This window comes from Saimiri boliviensis, chromosome 13 (assembly GCF_048565385.1).
Source record: "Saimiri boliviensis isolate mSaiBol1 chromosome 13, mSaiBol1.pri, whole genome shotgun sequence".
NCBI lineage: Eukaryota > Metazoa > Chordata > Mammalia > Primates > Cebidae > Saimiri > Saimiri boliviensis.
This window is the reverse complement of record NC_133461.1, coordinates 113,221,582-113,235,352: the sequence shown is the minus strand read 5'-3', so window position 1 is coordinate 113,235,352 and position 13,771 is coordinate 113,221,582. Positions and strand designations below refer to the sequence as shown.

At 50.5% G+C, this 13,771-nt stretch overlaps 1 protein-coding gene across 8 annotated transcripts in view; it reads right to left on the bottom strand.

Annotated features, from left to right (window-relative positions):
• ERICH1 (glutamate rich 1) overlaps positions 1–13,771 on the bottom strand; it is a 67,135-nt gene that overhangs the window by 44,143 nt on the left and 9,221 nt on the right. For 7 of the 8 annotated variants that reach the window (XR_012513344.1, XR_012513343.1, XR_012513342.1 and 4 more), the window contains exon 2: positions 7,430–7,576. Coding sequence is in view for 4 of the 8 variants with exons in the window: in XM_074384220.1 (XP_074240321.1) it covers positions 7,430–7,576 (147 nt within the window). In the remaining 4 variants the exon portion in view is untranslated. Of the gene's footprint in view, positions 1–7,429; positions 7,577–13,771 lie in introns of those variants that run through there. The other variant, XM_074384219.1, reaches the window with a different exon arrangement.

Here is a 13,771-nt window from a genome sequence, read left to right as displayed (position 1 = left end):
AATGGAATCTGCTAAGGACGCATCTCTTGGAATGGATTATATTGTTAAGTGACACACAAAGGAAAATCCGAAGGAATCCACAACAAAACCGTAAGAGCTAATAAACTAGTTCGGCAAACCTGCAGGATACAAGGTCAATATACAAAATCCCTTGCATTTTCATACACAAACACTGAACATTCCCAAAAGAAAACAAACAAAGCAATTCCACTAAGTACAATAGCACCAAAAAGAATAAGACACTTTGGAATAAACTTTATAAAATTATAAAGGGTAAAATTTTTCTATGTTCTGGAAGTACTAGAAGGAAAAGATAAAAAAAAGAAAAACTCAGTCTGAAAACTACAAAATATGGTTGAAACAAATTAAAGACAATTTAAATAAATAAAAAGACACCCTAAAGTCAGGGACTGGACAATATAATATTGTTAAGATGACAATACTGCCCAGTGTTCTACAAACTCATGCAATCCCTATCAAAATTTCAAATGGTTTTTTAGTTTTGAAGAAACTGATATGTTGCTCCTAAAACTGATATGGAATTGCAAGAGATCCTGGGTCTCGAAGTAGAACAAAGCTGAGGGACCCACACTTCTCAATTCAAAACTTAGTATAAAGCTACAGCAATCGAAACAGGAAGGTGGATGGTACAGACATGGGAAGGACGTAGATCAATGGAATAGAATTGAGAGTCCAGAAATAAACCCAGCATCTGTGGCCAACTGATTTTTTTTTTTTTTTTTTGGAGACGGAGTCTTGCTCTGTTGCTCAAGCTGGAGTGCAGTGGTATGATGTCAGCTAACTGCAGCCTCCATCTCCTGGGTTCAAGTAACTCTCCTGCCTCAGCCTCCCAAGTAGCTGGAACTACGGGCGCCTGCCACCAGGCCTGACTAATTTTTGTATTTTTAGTAGAGATAAGGTTTCACCATGTTGGCCAGGCTGGTCTCAACTCCCGATGTCAAGTGATCCGCCCGACTCGGCCTCTCAAAGTGCTGGGATTACAGACATGACCCACCACACTCAGCTGCCAACTGATTTTTAGAGTGCTAAGTCCACTGGATAGGGAAATTATCTCTTCCACAAATGGTGTTATGACAACTGGATATCCACATGCAAAGGAATGAGGTTGTAGCCCAACCTCACACCATATACAAACATCAGCTCGAAATGGATTAAAGATCTAGACATGTCAAGCACGGTGGCTCAAGCCTGTAATCCCAGCACTTTGGGAGGCCAAGGCGGGTGGATCACGAGGTCAAGAGATCAAGACCATCCTGGTCAACATGGTGAAACCCCATCTCTACTAAAAATACAAAAAATTAGCTGGGCATGGTGGCGTGTGCCTGTAATCCCAGCTACTCAGGAGGCTGAGGCAGGAGAATTGCCTGAACCCAGGAGGCAGAGGTTGTGGTGAGCCAAGATCACACCATTGCACTCCAGCCTGGGTAACAAGAGCAAAACTCTGTCTCAAAAAGAAAAGACCTAGACATAAATGCTAAAACTGTAACACTCTTAGAAGAAAACTTAGGCATAAATCTTTGACCTTTGATTAGGCAATGATATCTTAAATATAATATAAAATACACAGGTAACAAAAGAAAAATGGATAAATTGAACTTTATCAAAATTAAAACCTTTGGGACTTTAAAGGATACCATTAAGAAAATGAAAAGATAATTCACGGTACGGAAGAAAATATTTGCAAGTCAGATATCTGATGAGGACTCAGAATGGAGAATATACAACCAACTCCTACAACTCAGCAACAGAAGACAATGCAATTAGGCAAAGGACTTAGGTATTTCTCTAAAGAAGATACACAAATGGACAACACGCAAGAAAAGGTGCTCAACATCCTCAATCATCCGACAAATGCAAAACCACAGTGAGATACCACTTCACACCTACTAGGGTGGCTATTACCTATAAAAATAAAAAAAGAAAGAAAATAAGTGTTAGTGAACACAAAGAGAAACTGGAACCTTTGTACAAGGCTGGACGGAATGTAAAATGGTTTAGCTGCTGTGGCAAAGAATCTAGAAGTTTGTGAAAAGGTAAACATGGAGTTACCATTTGACCCTGCATTTCCACTCCTAATTATAAACTCAAGGGAACCAAAAACATATGTCTACACCAGACCACACAGGAACATGTACATGGATTCTCAGAGCAACGTTACTGACAACAGCTAAAAAGTAGAAACAACCAATGTTCATCAACTGAGGAATGGAGAAACAATATGTGGTCTATACATACAAAGGAATATTATTCAGCCTTAAAACACAAAGTTCTGACCCACGCTACAACATAAACGAACCTTTAAAAAATTACGCTACATGAAAAAACACAGACACAAAATGCCATACGGTGCGTGATTCCATTTATATGACATGTCCAGAACAGCTAAATCTATAGAGAAAGAAAACAGAGTAGTGGTTTCCAGAGGCTACAGGGAATGGGGAATGGGGGCCAAAGGGTAAAGGGATAACAAGTTTGTTTCTTTCTTTCTGTTTTTTTGAGACAGGGTCTTACTGTATTGCCCAGGCTGGAGTACAGTGGCACAATTTTGGCTCAATGCAGCCTTGACCTCCCAGGCATCCAACTCCTAGCCTCAAGTGATCCACCCACCTCAGCCTCCCAAAGTGCTGGGATAATAGGGTGAGTGACTGTGCCTGGCCAAGGTGTTTCTTTTTGGTATGGTAAGAATATTTTGGAATTAGATGGTGGTAATGGAATGGTTGTACAACAGTGTCAATATACTAAAAAGCACTAAATTGTATACTTTGAAATGGTTAAGCTGAAATGGTAAATTTCAAGTTGCCTTTCTGGGACGCAGACTTACCTATCTCTGCCCTTGTGACACTACCTTATCATCATAAATTTCCATTTAAGCCAGGACCAAGTGGTTTTGGTTGCTTGTAATTTAAGGGTCTAAACTGTCACGAAAACTGACTCAAAGATATCAGACTTGCTAGACCAGACTCTGAACCCTCCGAAATCACACATGTGAGATGACTAAGTCACTGAGGGAATCGAAGCAGGGCAGTGCCTGCACCTCCCCCGGTGGGGTCACCTCTCACGGGCTACAGCTTGATTCTCTAGGGTGTGCCCACCCGTCCCGACTTTGCACTGGAACCTCCACCCGGACACAGCTTCCAATGTTCAGCAAAAGTTTCGTGCACCCAACCTTCTCATTCGCTCCCTGAAAAAAATCATCTTTCAACCTTTGAGAGGAATATTATGCAGCCATCAAAAACGATGAGTTCGTATCCTTTGCAGGGACATGGATGAACCTGGAAACCATCATTCTCAGCAAACTGACATAAGAGCAGAAAATCAAACACCGCATGTTCTCACTCATAGGCGGGTGTTGAACAATGAGAACACATGGACACAGGGAGGGGAGCACTACCACTGGGGTCTGTTGGGGGGAAATGGGGGAGGGACGGGGGGTGGGGAGGTGGGAAGAGATAGCATGGGTAGAAATGACAGATACCGGTGAGGGTAAGGAAGGCAGCAAACCACACTGCCATGTGTGTACCTATGCAACAATCTTGCATGTTCTTCACATGTACCCCAAAACCTAAAATGCAATAAAAAAATAAAATAAAAATAAAACAAACAAACAAAAAACAAAAGAGACTAGGTCAACTCACATCAGTATTTTGACTTTTAATTCAACATCTTCATATCAAACAGTATCTTACAAATGCCACTGAAATGAAGTAGCTGAATGCTGAAGCTTTGTGAAAAGACATCACCCAAAGGATCACCAACAACTTCAAAGGCCAAGTGCTTTGTCAGAATCACAAAGCACCCAGCCACTTAAAATAAGAACTCTTTCAACACCAACTTGAAATAATCATCCTGACATAAAGCTTCCCATATGCCACTGCTGTATGAGTGCATAACTCAGTAAAATAAAACATGAATAGCAATGCAAAGAATTGTCTCCTGACAATTTCAGACAGAAAAGGAGGTCTTGAAGTGTTTATTTTTAAACAGTGATTTTAAAAGTGCAAAGTCAATCACTTTAGGCAAGAAAATATGTATCTTCTAGAATGAAACTGGCCTGGAATTTACAGATATTATTTTCTCACTTAGAAATGATCCATCATCCATCTATGCCTACAGCTTCAACTGCTTCCACTTAATTTCATCTTCTGACCACAGGAAAACTTTTGTTAGGTTAGAGGAAAGAAAAAGCAAAAATAAAATAAAGACAGAATTTTAGAAAAGATTAAAAATGTTGGTTCAGTAAAATTCAGAGAAAAACAGGAAATACTACGGACGGCCTGCTTCTTGTAAGGCCTAACGGCGTCATGCATCCTCCCCATTAGCAACCCCGTCAGAGCCGAACAGTGTTACAATCAATAAGCCTACACGACACACCGTTACCACCCAGTCTGCAGTTCACACTGGAGTCCACTCTTGTACATCCTATGAGTTGGAGCCAATGTGGAATGAGCTGTGCCCACCATCACAGCATCATGACACACGGTGGTTTCACCGTCCTACAGAAGTCAACAGTGTCCTAGAGAAGTCAACTATCAGAGAGCGAGACCCCCTGTCTGGGCTCTACCTGTTCCTCCCAGGCCCCGGCAATCACTCATCTTTTTAGGGCCTCCTGGGTTTTGCTTTCCCACAGTTACAAAGTTGGAATCACAGTGTGTAGCCTTTTCAGAGTGGCTTCTTTCACTTAGCAATAAGCATTTATGGTTCCTTCATGTTTTTTCATGGCTTGATAGTTCATTTCTTTTTGGGCCTGAATAATTTCCTGTTGTCTGGATGTATCACCATGTCCAGATTCATTCGCTTGCTCAAGGACATCTTCATTGCTTACAAGTGCTGGCAGTTATGAATAAAGCTGCTCTCAACAGCCAGGTGCAGTTTACTGATGTTTTCCGTTTATTTGGATAAATGTCAAGGCGCCTAACTGCTGGATCACACAGGTAAAGAGTATGTTTAGCTGTGGAAGAAACGCAGCGAGGAGAGCTCCCGTTCCACCAGCATCTGGTGCTGTCAGCGTGCTGGATTTTGTCCACTCTGGAAGGTGTGCGGTGCTGTCTCACTCTCTTAATTTGCATTTCCCTGGTGACATATGATGTGAAACATCTTTTCATATGATTACTTGCCATCTACATATTTTCCTTGGTGAGGTTCACATCTTTGGCCCATTTTCTTACTAAGTTTTAAGAATTCTTTGAACATTTTGAATAATAGTTCGTTGTCAAATATGTCTTTTGAAAATATTTCTCTAAGTCTGTGGCTTGTCTTTTTCTTCTCTTGACAAGTGTCTTTCACAGAGCAGGTTTTGTTAATGATGTCCCAGTTATCGACTGGGCATCTGCTGATGAATTCTTTTGCTCATTGATCAAGCCTTTGGTGTTGCATCTAAAAAGTCACTGCTGAACCCAAGGCCACCTAGACTGCCTCCCATGTTATCTTCTAGGAGTTTTATAGTTTTGCATTTAACACTTAGGTCTCAGATCCATTTTTAATAAGATATTTTTGTGACAGGTTTAAGGTCTGTGTCTCTCTTTTTATGCATGTGGATGTCCAGTTTGTCCCAGCACTACTGTTGTGCTGGGTGTTTTAAATTGCAAATTTTCCTTGATCTTTCCTGATATATAGGACAGCAGTTGACTTCTGTGTATTGACCTTGTAAAGCACAACCTATTATAAACCTTTATTAGTTCCAGAAGTCTTCTTTGTTGTTTCTTTCAGATTTTCATCACTGCTTTTTCTTTAAAAACTTTGTTAAGTTGATTGAAAAAGCAAGACTATTTCTAACAGGCACAATGGGTAGTATATTAGCTTTCTAGGGCTGCCACTACAGAGTCCCACAGACCGGGTGAATTAACAACAGACATTTGTTCTCTCACAGGCCTGAAGGCTGGAAGTCCAAGATCATGGTCTCAGCAGGGCTGGTTTCTGTCCTTGGCTTGCAGATGCTGCTTCCTCTGTTGTCACAGGGTCAAGCCTCTGTATGTACGTGTGTCCTGATCTCTTCTTCGAATGTGGACACCAGTGATACCGGATTAGGGCACACCCTGATGGCTTCATTTACCCTTAATCACCTTTAGGAGCCCATGCCCAAATACAATCGCATTCGGAAGTGCTGGGGGTTAGTTAGGGCTTCAACAAGAATTTGCTGGTGGCGGCTGTGGTGGGGGCAACCCAGCCTGCAACAGGTATATTCTTTAAAAGGTAAAACTACGCCCAACAGCAGTCATTTACTCCTTCAACAGAAGTTATCCTACTACACCAGGAGCTTGTATCATTTGAAACCATTAAGCATCTGGGAAAAAATGCAGAAAGGGAATGTGGAAAACATGGACTTGTCCCTTAGGAAGAGTGTGCCTGGCATAACCCCGTATCTAGAAGACGTGAAGGAAACATTCCTTCTCACTTGTCTTCTACGCTGGACCAGAATGGTGTCCATGGCACCCGTCACATCACAGGCCAGACAGGCTTCTGGGCTGGCCTGGAAATGGAATCGCCATGTGGAACATTACGTCTGAGGTAACGTGAGTTCACAGTGAACGGAGATCGGAGCTGTGGGGCTGGAAGCTGATCTGTGGGATGATGGGGGCTGCCTGCTGAGATCCCACTGGGGCTGTTGTAAGGTATGTGAAAATTGGAGACGGTGCCACTCTCAGGAACTCAACTGCCCAGTGAGAGACCACTGCTGAAGAGAGACGGAAGAGACCCGTGGAAATGCCACTCAGGACCTCATGTCTGGCTTTATGGACTTAGGTGTTTCCTGGGACCGGAATGGACCCTCCCGGCCTCTCTCAGGCTTTGTGGACTTAGGTGTTTACTGGGAAGTGAATGGACCCACCCACATGTGCCGCACCCAGGTGGTCTATTCCCGTCTCTCCGTGGGGGCCTCTCTCAGTCTCACAGGTGAGCGGAGCTGCACTGGGGGAGCCAGAGTTGAGGGGACTCTCATGGCGGATGATCCTGCGGCCACGAGAGCTTATGTGGGCTGTCACAGGACAGACGATGGCCTAAGACGATGGGCCAAGATATTAGAAGCCTGTCCCTGAGTGGGCACAAGGCAACGGGGCCAAGGAGGCCATACGGGGCCGCTACAGGCACGGGGGTCACGTGTCGTGGTGGGGGAGGTACCTGCTTTCCTCAGAGGACAGGAAAGCTGGGCTGAGCCCCAGTCACAGGCCAACTGCCATCTTCAGAGCACGTGAGTCAGTGGCCCCCCAAAGCAGCCCCTGACCTGGCCTTCCGGGGAGTCCACAGGGGCTTTGGTGGAGCTGGTGTGAGGAGTGGCATCTGCCCCCTCCTGCTGCAGACCCTCTGCAGACAGAAGCCCAAGGCCCAGAGGACACACTCTCCAGGGCGAGTGAGGGTGACGATGGGTGACTAACTTCCGTCCCTGAGACCCGTCCACAGCTGCAAACAACCTCACCTGTCAAAGGCTGAACAGGCTTCCGTCTCGCTTTCTCAGAGGTCACTTTCTTGGGCGGTGTTTGGATGGCCAGCGTCTGGGGTTCCTTCTTTTCTTGGCCACTTGGAACGTTAGGAAAAAGTCTTTGCAGCACCTTCTCAACAAACACTGTATGGACAACCGATTGTAAGAAAAAGCAGAAAATGAACCAGTTATGGCAGTTCATCTGGATCACACATGCCTTTTACTCCACACAAAACAAACGCGTGCTGAAAGCACTAACGCAGACCCCAGCCCCTGGTCCTCCCACTCTGGGTGTTGCACACCAGGATGCCCCACACTGGCCCTGGAGGAGCCCCCCATTCCGCCATCAGTGACCCTCTCCCCAGCGCATCACCCTGCATCCAGGATCCCCCCATGCTGACCCTGGAGGGCCCCCCCATTCCGCCATCAGTGACCCTCTCCCCTTTGTGTCACCCTGCATCCAGGATCCCCCCACACTGGCCCTGGAGGACCCCCCATTCCGCCATCAGTGACCCTCTCCCCTTTTGTGTCACCCTGCGTCCAGGATGCCCCCACACTGGCCCTGGAGGAGCCCCCCATTCCGCCATCAGTGACCCTCTCCCCTTTGTGTCACCCTGCGTCCAGGATGCCCCCATACTGGCCCTGGAGGACCCCCCCATTCCGCCATCAGTGACCCTCTCCCCTTTGTGTCACCCTGCGTCCAGGATGCCCCCATACTGGCCCTGGAGGACCCCCCCATTCCGCCATCAGTGACCCTCTCCCCTTTGTGTCACCCTGCGTCCAGGATGCCCCCATACTGGCCCTGGAGGACCCCCCCATTCCGCCATCAGTGACCTCTCCCCAGCGTGTCACCCTGTGTTCAGGTGGCTGTGCACTGCCAGCAGGTGCTTCCTCTGGCCCCGGGTCGCTCTGCTCCTCCCTGTGAGGTTCAGGTACACATGGACTGTGACCCCCTGTCAGTGGGGGCTGTGGTCCTGGGTGCCAGCAGAAATCAGAACCCCTGACACAAGTGCCTGAGGCCTCCAGGAGTAGGGAGATGGGGACCTGGCCCGATGGAGGCTGTGTAGGGATCTGTCACGGATCCCCTGAGGGAGACGCTGAGGGTGGCTTCCAGGTGGGCAGGAGTCTCCATGGCCCTACATGGCAACGCTGTAGCTGAAGGCACATGCCTTCCTACTTCTGGCCTCTCGGACTCACACCTGTTAGAAATCATCCTGTGAAGGCCCTGCTGTGAATAACACTACGAGGGTTTCCACCCAGGGCTCACCAGAACTCCCATGTCCTCCGTGGATGGACCAGGAAAGCCCACACAGAGCTCAGTGGCAGCAGGACACAGCACAATCACGAATACGGGGGCTGCTCACCCGAGTCTCTGCACCCCCACAGCTCCCAGCGAGCGAGCGCAAAGCTCCTTTAGACGACTCCAGCTAAGTGGAAAATGTGAACTGAAATGGTGCGATCACTGAGACCCTGGGGGCTTTACCAGTCCTGGGGAGGGTCCCCATGTGCTGTTTTCTGAATATCATGTAAGAGCACCACTAGCACAGGACATCTCGAAAGCCTGGCTCCTGCACAGGAGCGGGTCCCACCCCTGCAGAAAGGCCTCGCCTCAAGCAGCACCCACCCAGAGGGGACACCTCGGCTCTCGGGGAGCAACAGGCAGCCAGCAAAATGCTTTAAAAACGCACTGCAGTGCTCCCAGGTATGTTCAAAAGAAGGTTCCAAGACTTCAGATAAAAATCAAATGGTCACATTTCCTTTAAATGTCAAAGAAGAAAATGTCCTATGCCAGATGACAGAGCTGGTGACAAGCAGAGGAGACAGCAGGCAGAGAAGATGCACTTTACCCACAAATCATCGATGAGCCAACATCTTCACAAACCGGAACAGATTCTAAGGTAAAACCGTAACCAGGCACCTGGTTCTGCATGCAGGGACAGGGCGCTCGGAGCCGAAGCTTTGCTGAGCCCAGGGCAGCCGACAGCAACACATGGCCGAAGTCCCCTCCCCAGGCCAGGCTGTTTGCCAGTGTCTGGAGCAAAGAAAACGCTATGGAGAAATCCTCCCACCCCCCCGCCCCGTCGATGGTCAGAGTCAGGCAATGCACGCCTGAGGCTGAGCAGGAACAAGACAGTCCCGGGGGGCAGCCAGGGCAGGCCCTGAGGAGACAGCTGCACCCAGCCAAGCATCGGATGACAGAGTTCGCTGAAGGAAGGCAGCTGATCCAGGAAACACAGCGCACACCAGCGTACAGATGGGAATGCACTGAGCCTGGCCCCAGGTCACTTCCTGAGGCAGATTTCTGAGCTACAGGCAACATAAGAAAAATGTGCCTAAAAAAAGAAAGTTAGGGGCATTTTCACTGAGTTCCATCCAAGTGCCTGAAATGTTAAATTTACAGCCTAATTAACAGGGGCTCTCCACCAACACTGTTAAATTTCATATTTGAAATGAACATCTCTGATATAGGTGTATGGCCTCTGTCATAAAAAGTCTAAAATGGAAGTAGAGGCCAGGAACAGTCTAAAGGCAGCTGGCTGTAAGTTCACAGAGTGACAGCTGGCAGGGGGGGTGGTTCTCAAGGGGTAAGTGACAGGGCAGAGGCCACCCTGGGAGTCACAAGCTCTGCCTTCTCAACAAGGCACTCTTCTTGGAAGAGATTTACGTGATCCCAGCCTCATGACCTGAATGCCAGGAATCAGTCTGTGAGCTCAGAGTGCAGGGCCCACAGAGCCCCAGGGCCTCTGGGTCTGCAGCCTCTGGGATTTCTGCAAACCCCCTGCACACCTGCTCAGGGGCCGCAGTCACTTGCAGATTCAGAAGGGGCGGTTCCCAGGGCCATGCAGACCTGGGGGGTCCAGGCCACCTGCTGGGGGGTCCGGGCCACCAGCCGAGGCGCCGACGCCCTCCTAAGGAGCTTCCCTGAGGACCACCGTGGCAGGTCCTGGACTTACCTCCCACCGGGAGCCCAGGGCCTGGGGCTACTGCTGGGCTGAGAGCCTGACCCTCAGGGCTTTGTCCGATGAGGCTCAGGGAGGCTGTTTCCACAGTGAGAACTCGGGTTTCTGCCCCACCCCAGCCCTGGCTGTGTGAACCCTCATTCAGCAGGCTCCAATCCGGCCCCATCCGCCCTCAGCGCCTCGCTTTCCTCCCATTCTCCTCGTCCTCCACGGTCGTGACATTTCTTGGGGCAGTTACTCTCTGGAATTGGTGTAACTTGGAGCCAGTGTTCTCTGGGTGATACTGAGGTCATTCACCTCTGCAGAGCTGCAGATGGGTGCTGGCGCTCACACCCTGCTGGGATGCTTCCTTCCACTGACGCCACCCCAATCGCCTGTAGGCGCTGTGAGGTCTCCTGGGTTTAACCCAAGCGACTCTCTTCCCTTCGTAACGAACACGCACTGCGGAGGAGAGGCTGTGGGATGAAGTCCTTTTCCTCCTCAATCTTGCCCGCTAACGTGGCATCTGCCTGGGGTTCTGGCGGCTGCAGACACGGCTGCGGGCTCCTCGGCGGCTTTCTTTTCTCATGCCTTCCACGTTTACCACGTGGAATTCTGTAGGGAAGAACTCCCTGCACTTGCACATTTACTGAATTGTTATCTTTGTGTTATTCAATACTTCAAGGATTCGTGGATTTATTTATTTATTCCAAGGGCCACCACTCTGTACTGCCCACATGTACTCTGTTGCTCAAAGAGTCCTGGCCCCGGCCACAGAGTCTGCCACAGTGTGGACCCAGAGCCCTCCAGTGTGGAACTGGTGTCCTCTGGCTCACCCACCGCAATGTGGACCCAGAGCCCTCCAGCATGGACCTGGCGCCCTCTGGTCTGCCTGTGCAACATGTACTCAGCACCCTCCAGAGTGGACTCAGCACCTTCCAGCGTGGACTCAGCACCCTCCAGCGTGGACTCGGCACCCTCCAGCGTGCACTCGGCACCCTCCAGCATGGACTCAGCCCCTCCAGCGTGGACTCAGCCCCTCCAGCGTGGACTCAGCACCCTCCAGCGTGGACTCGGCACCCTCCAGCGTGGACTCGGCACCCTCCAGCGTGGACTCAGCCCCTCCAGCGTGCACTCAGCACCCTCCAGCGTGCACTCAGCCCCTCCAGCGTGGACTCAGCACCCTCCAGCATGGACTCAGCACCCTCCAGCGTGGACTCAGTCCTTCCAGCGTGCACTCAACACCCTCCAGCATGGACTCACCCCCTCCAGCGTGGACTCAGAACCCTCCAACGTGGACTCAGCCCCTCCAGCATGAACTCAGCACCCTCCAGCGTGGACTCAGTCCCTCCAGTGTGGACTCAGTACCCTCCAGCGTGGACTCAGCACCCTCCAGCGTGGACTCAGCCCCTCCAGCATGGACTAGGCACCCTCCAGCGTGCACTCAGCACCCTCCAGCGTGCACTCAGCCCCTCCAGCGTGGACTCAGCACCCTCCAGCGTGGACTCAGCACCCTCCAGCGTGGACTCAGTCCTTCCAGCGTGCACTCAGCACCCTCCAGCGTGGACTCACCCCCTCCAGCGTGGACTCAGTACCCTCCAGCGTGGACTCAACACCCTCCAGCGTGGACTCAGCCCCTCCAGTGTGGACTCGGCACCCTCCAGCGTGCACTCGGTACCCTCCAGCGTGCACTCAGCCCCTCCAGCGTGGACTCAGCCCCTCCAGCGTGGACTCAGCACCCTCCAGCGTGGACTCAGTCCTTCCAGCGTGCACTCAGCACCCTCAAGCGTGGACTCAGCACCCTCCAGCGTGGACTCAGTCCTTCCAGCGTGCACTCAGCACCCTCCAGCGTGGACTCAGCCCCTCCAGCATGGACTCAGCCCCTCTAGCGTAGACTCAGCCCCTCCAGCGTGGACTCAGCACCCTCCAGCGTGGACTCAGCCTCTCCAGCGTGCACTCAGCACCCTCCAGCGTGGACTCAGCCCCTCCAGCGTAGACTCAGCCCCTCCAGCGTGCACTCAGCACCCTCCAGCATGGACTCAGCCCTTCCGGCGTGCACTCAGCACCCTCCAGCGTGGACTCAGCCCCTCCAGCATGGACTCAGCCCCTCCAGCCTGGACTCAGCACCCTCCAGCGTGGACTCAGCCCCTCCAGCGTGCACTCAGCACCCTCCAGCGTGCACTCAGCACCCTCCAGCGTGCACTCAGCATCCTCCACCGTGGACTCAGCCCCTCCAGTGTGGACTCAGCACTCTCCAGCGTGGACTCAGCACCCTCCAGCGTGGACTCAGCACCCTCTAGCGTGGACTCAGCACCCTCCAGCGTGCACTCGGCACTCTCTGGCCGACCTGCCGCAACGTGGACCCAGCGCCCTCTGGCTGCCTGGTCCTCCCATGGGCACACAAGGCCCCACGAGGTACCTCAGGCTCACCTTGTATTTCCTCCGCCAGGGCCTGGAACCAGCTCCTTCTCCAAGGAGACTGACATTTAAAAAGCAGGACCGGGCCCGAGTGGGCACCTTGCTCCTCCTGTCTTCTGAACACAAAATTGAATCATGCCAGTCCTTGAAAATCACCAACTACTCTGCACAAATGAGGCTCTGGAGGGAGAGTAATGTCCTGGGCACCCTCAGAGACAAGTGAAACGTCTGAGAGGTAAATGCAGGCCACACAGACACAACGGTCGGCAGGACACTGAGGTGCCCAAGAGGAAGGACAGGGACGTGCACCCGCGCCACGCCAAGGTCACCCCCGCGGCAAAGGACAGGGACTTGCACTCGCACCCGCGCCAGCTTCACCCGAGACATACAGGACCACACAGCTGAAGCTGGGATAACAGACCAGGGTGCCAGGAATAGCTGCAACTACTTAAGAATGCAGGAAAACATGGTGCTCAGCATATAACACAATTAAGGTATAGAAATTTAGTCCTTAAAGTTTTCACATGGCCATGCTATTCACGACGGTCAACACAGAGTCCTACAGTTGACATTCCATCCATGGGAAAGAATGCTCCTTTTCAAATTCAAACCTGAGCACAGTCACAAAAAAAAAACTAAAGGAAGAAGAAAAACTTTCAGTATTCTAAGCTGGTTTAATTAAATGTGTGGCGAACCCCAGTGGCCATAGGGATGCCATCCTGCACGGTGTTCTAAAATCTCACGAAGGAAACTGTCTTTCCTGGTGGCCCGCACACTCCTGGAGCCACCATGGCTGCTCCATCGCTGGAACGGCCCGATGTCACTCTGACCCCTGCTACTTCTTGCAAACCTTGTTACAGAACAGATGAGCCCGCCCCAGAGGGGCTTCACTGACAGGAGTTACGGCATGACTTTGAAATTAAATATCAGCAAAGGCTGGTTCTGTGTCATATTATCCATGACCCATGAATTATTCACAGAG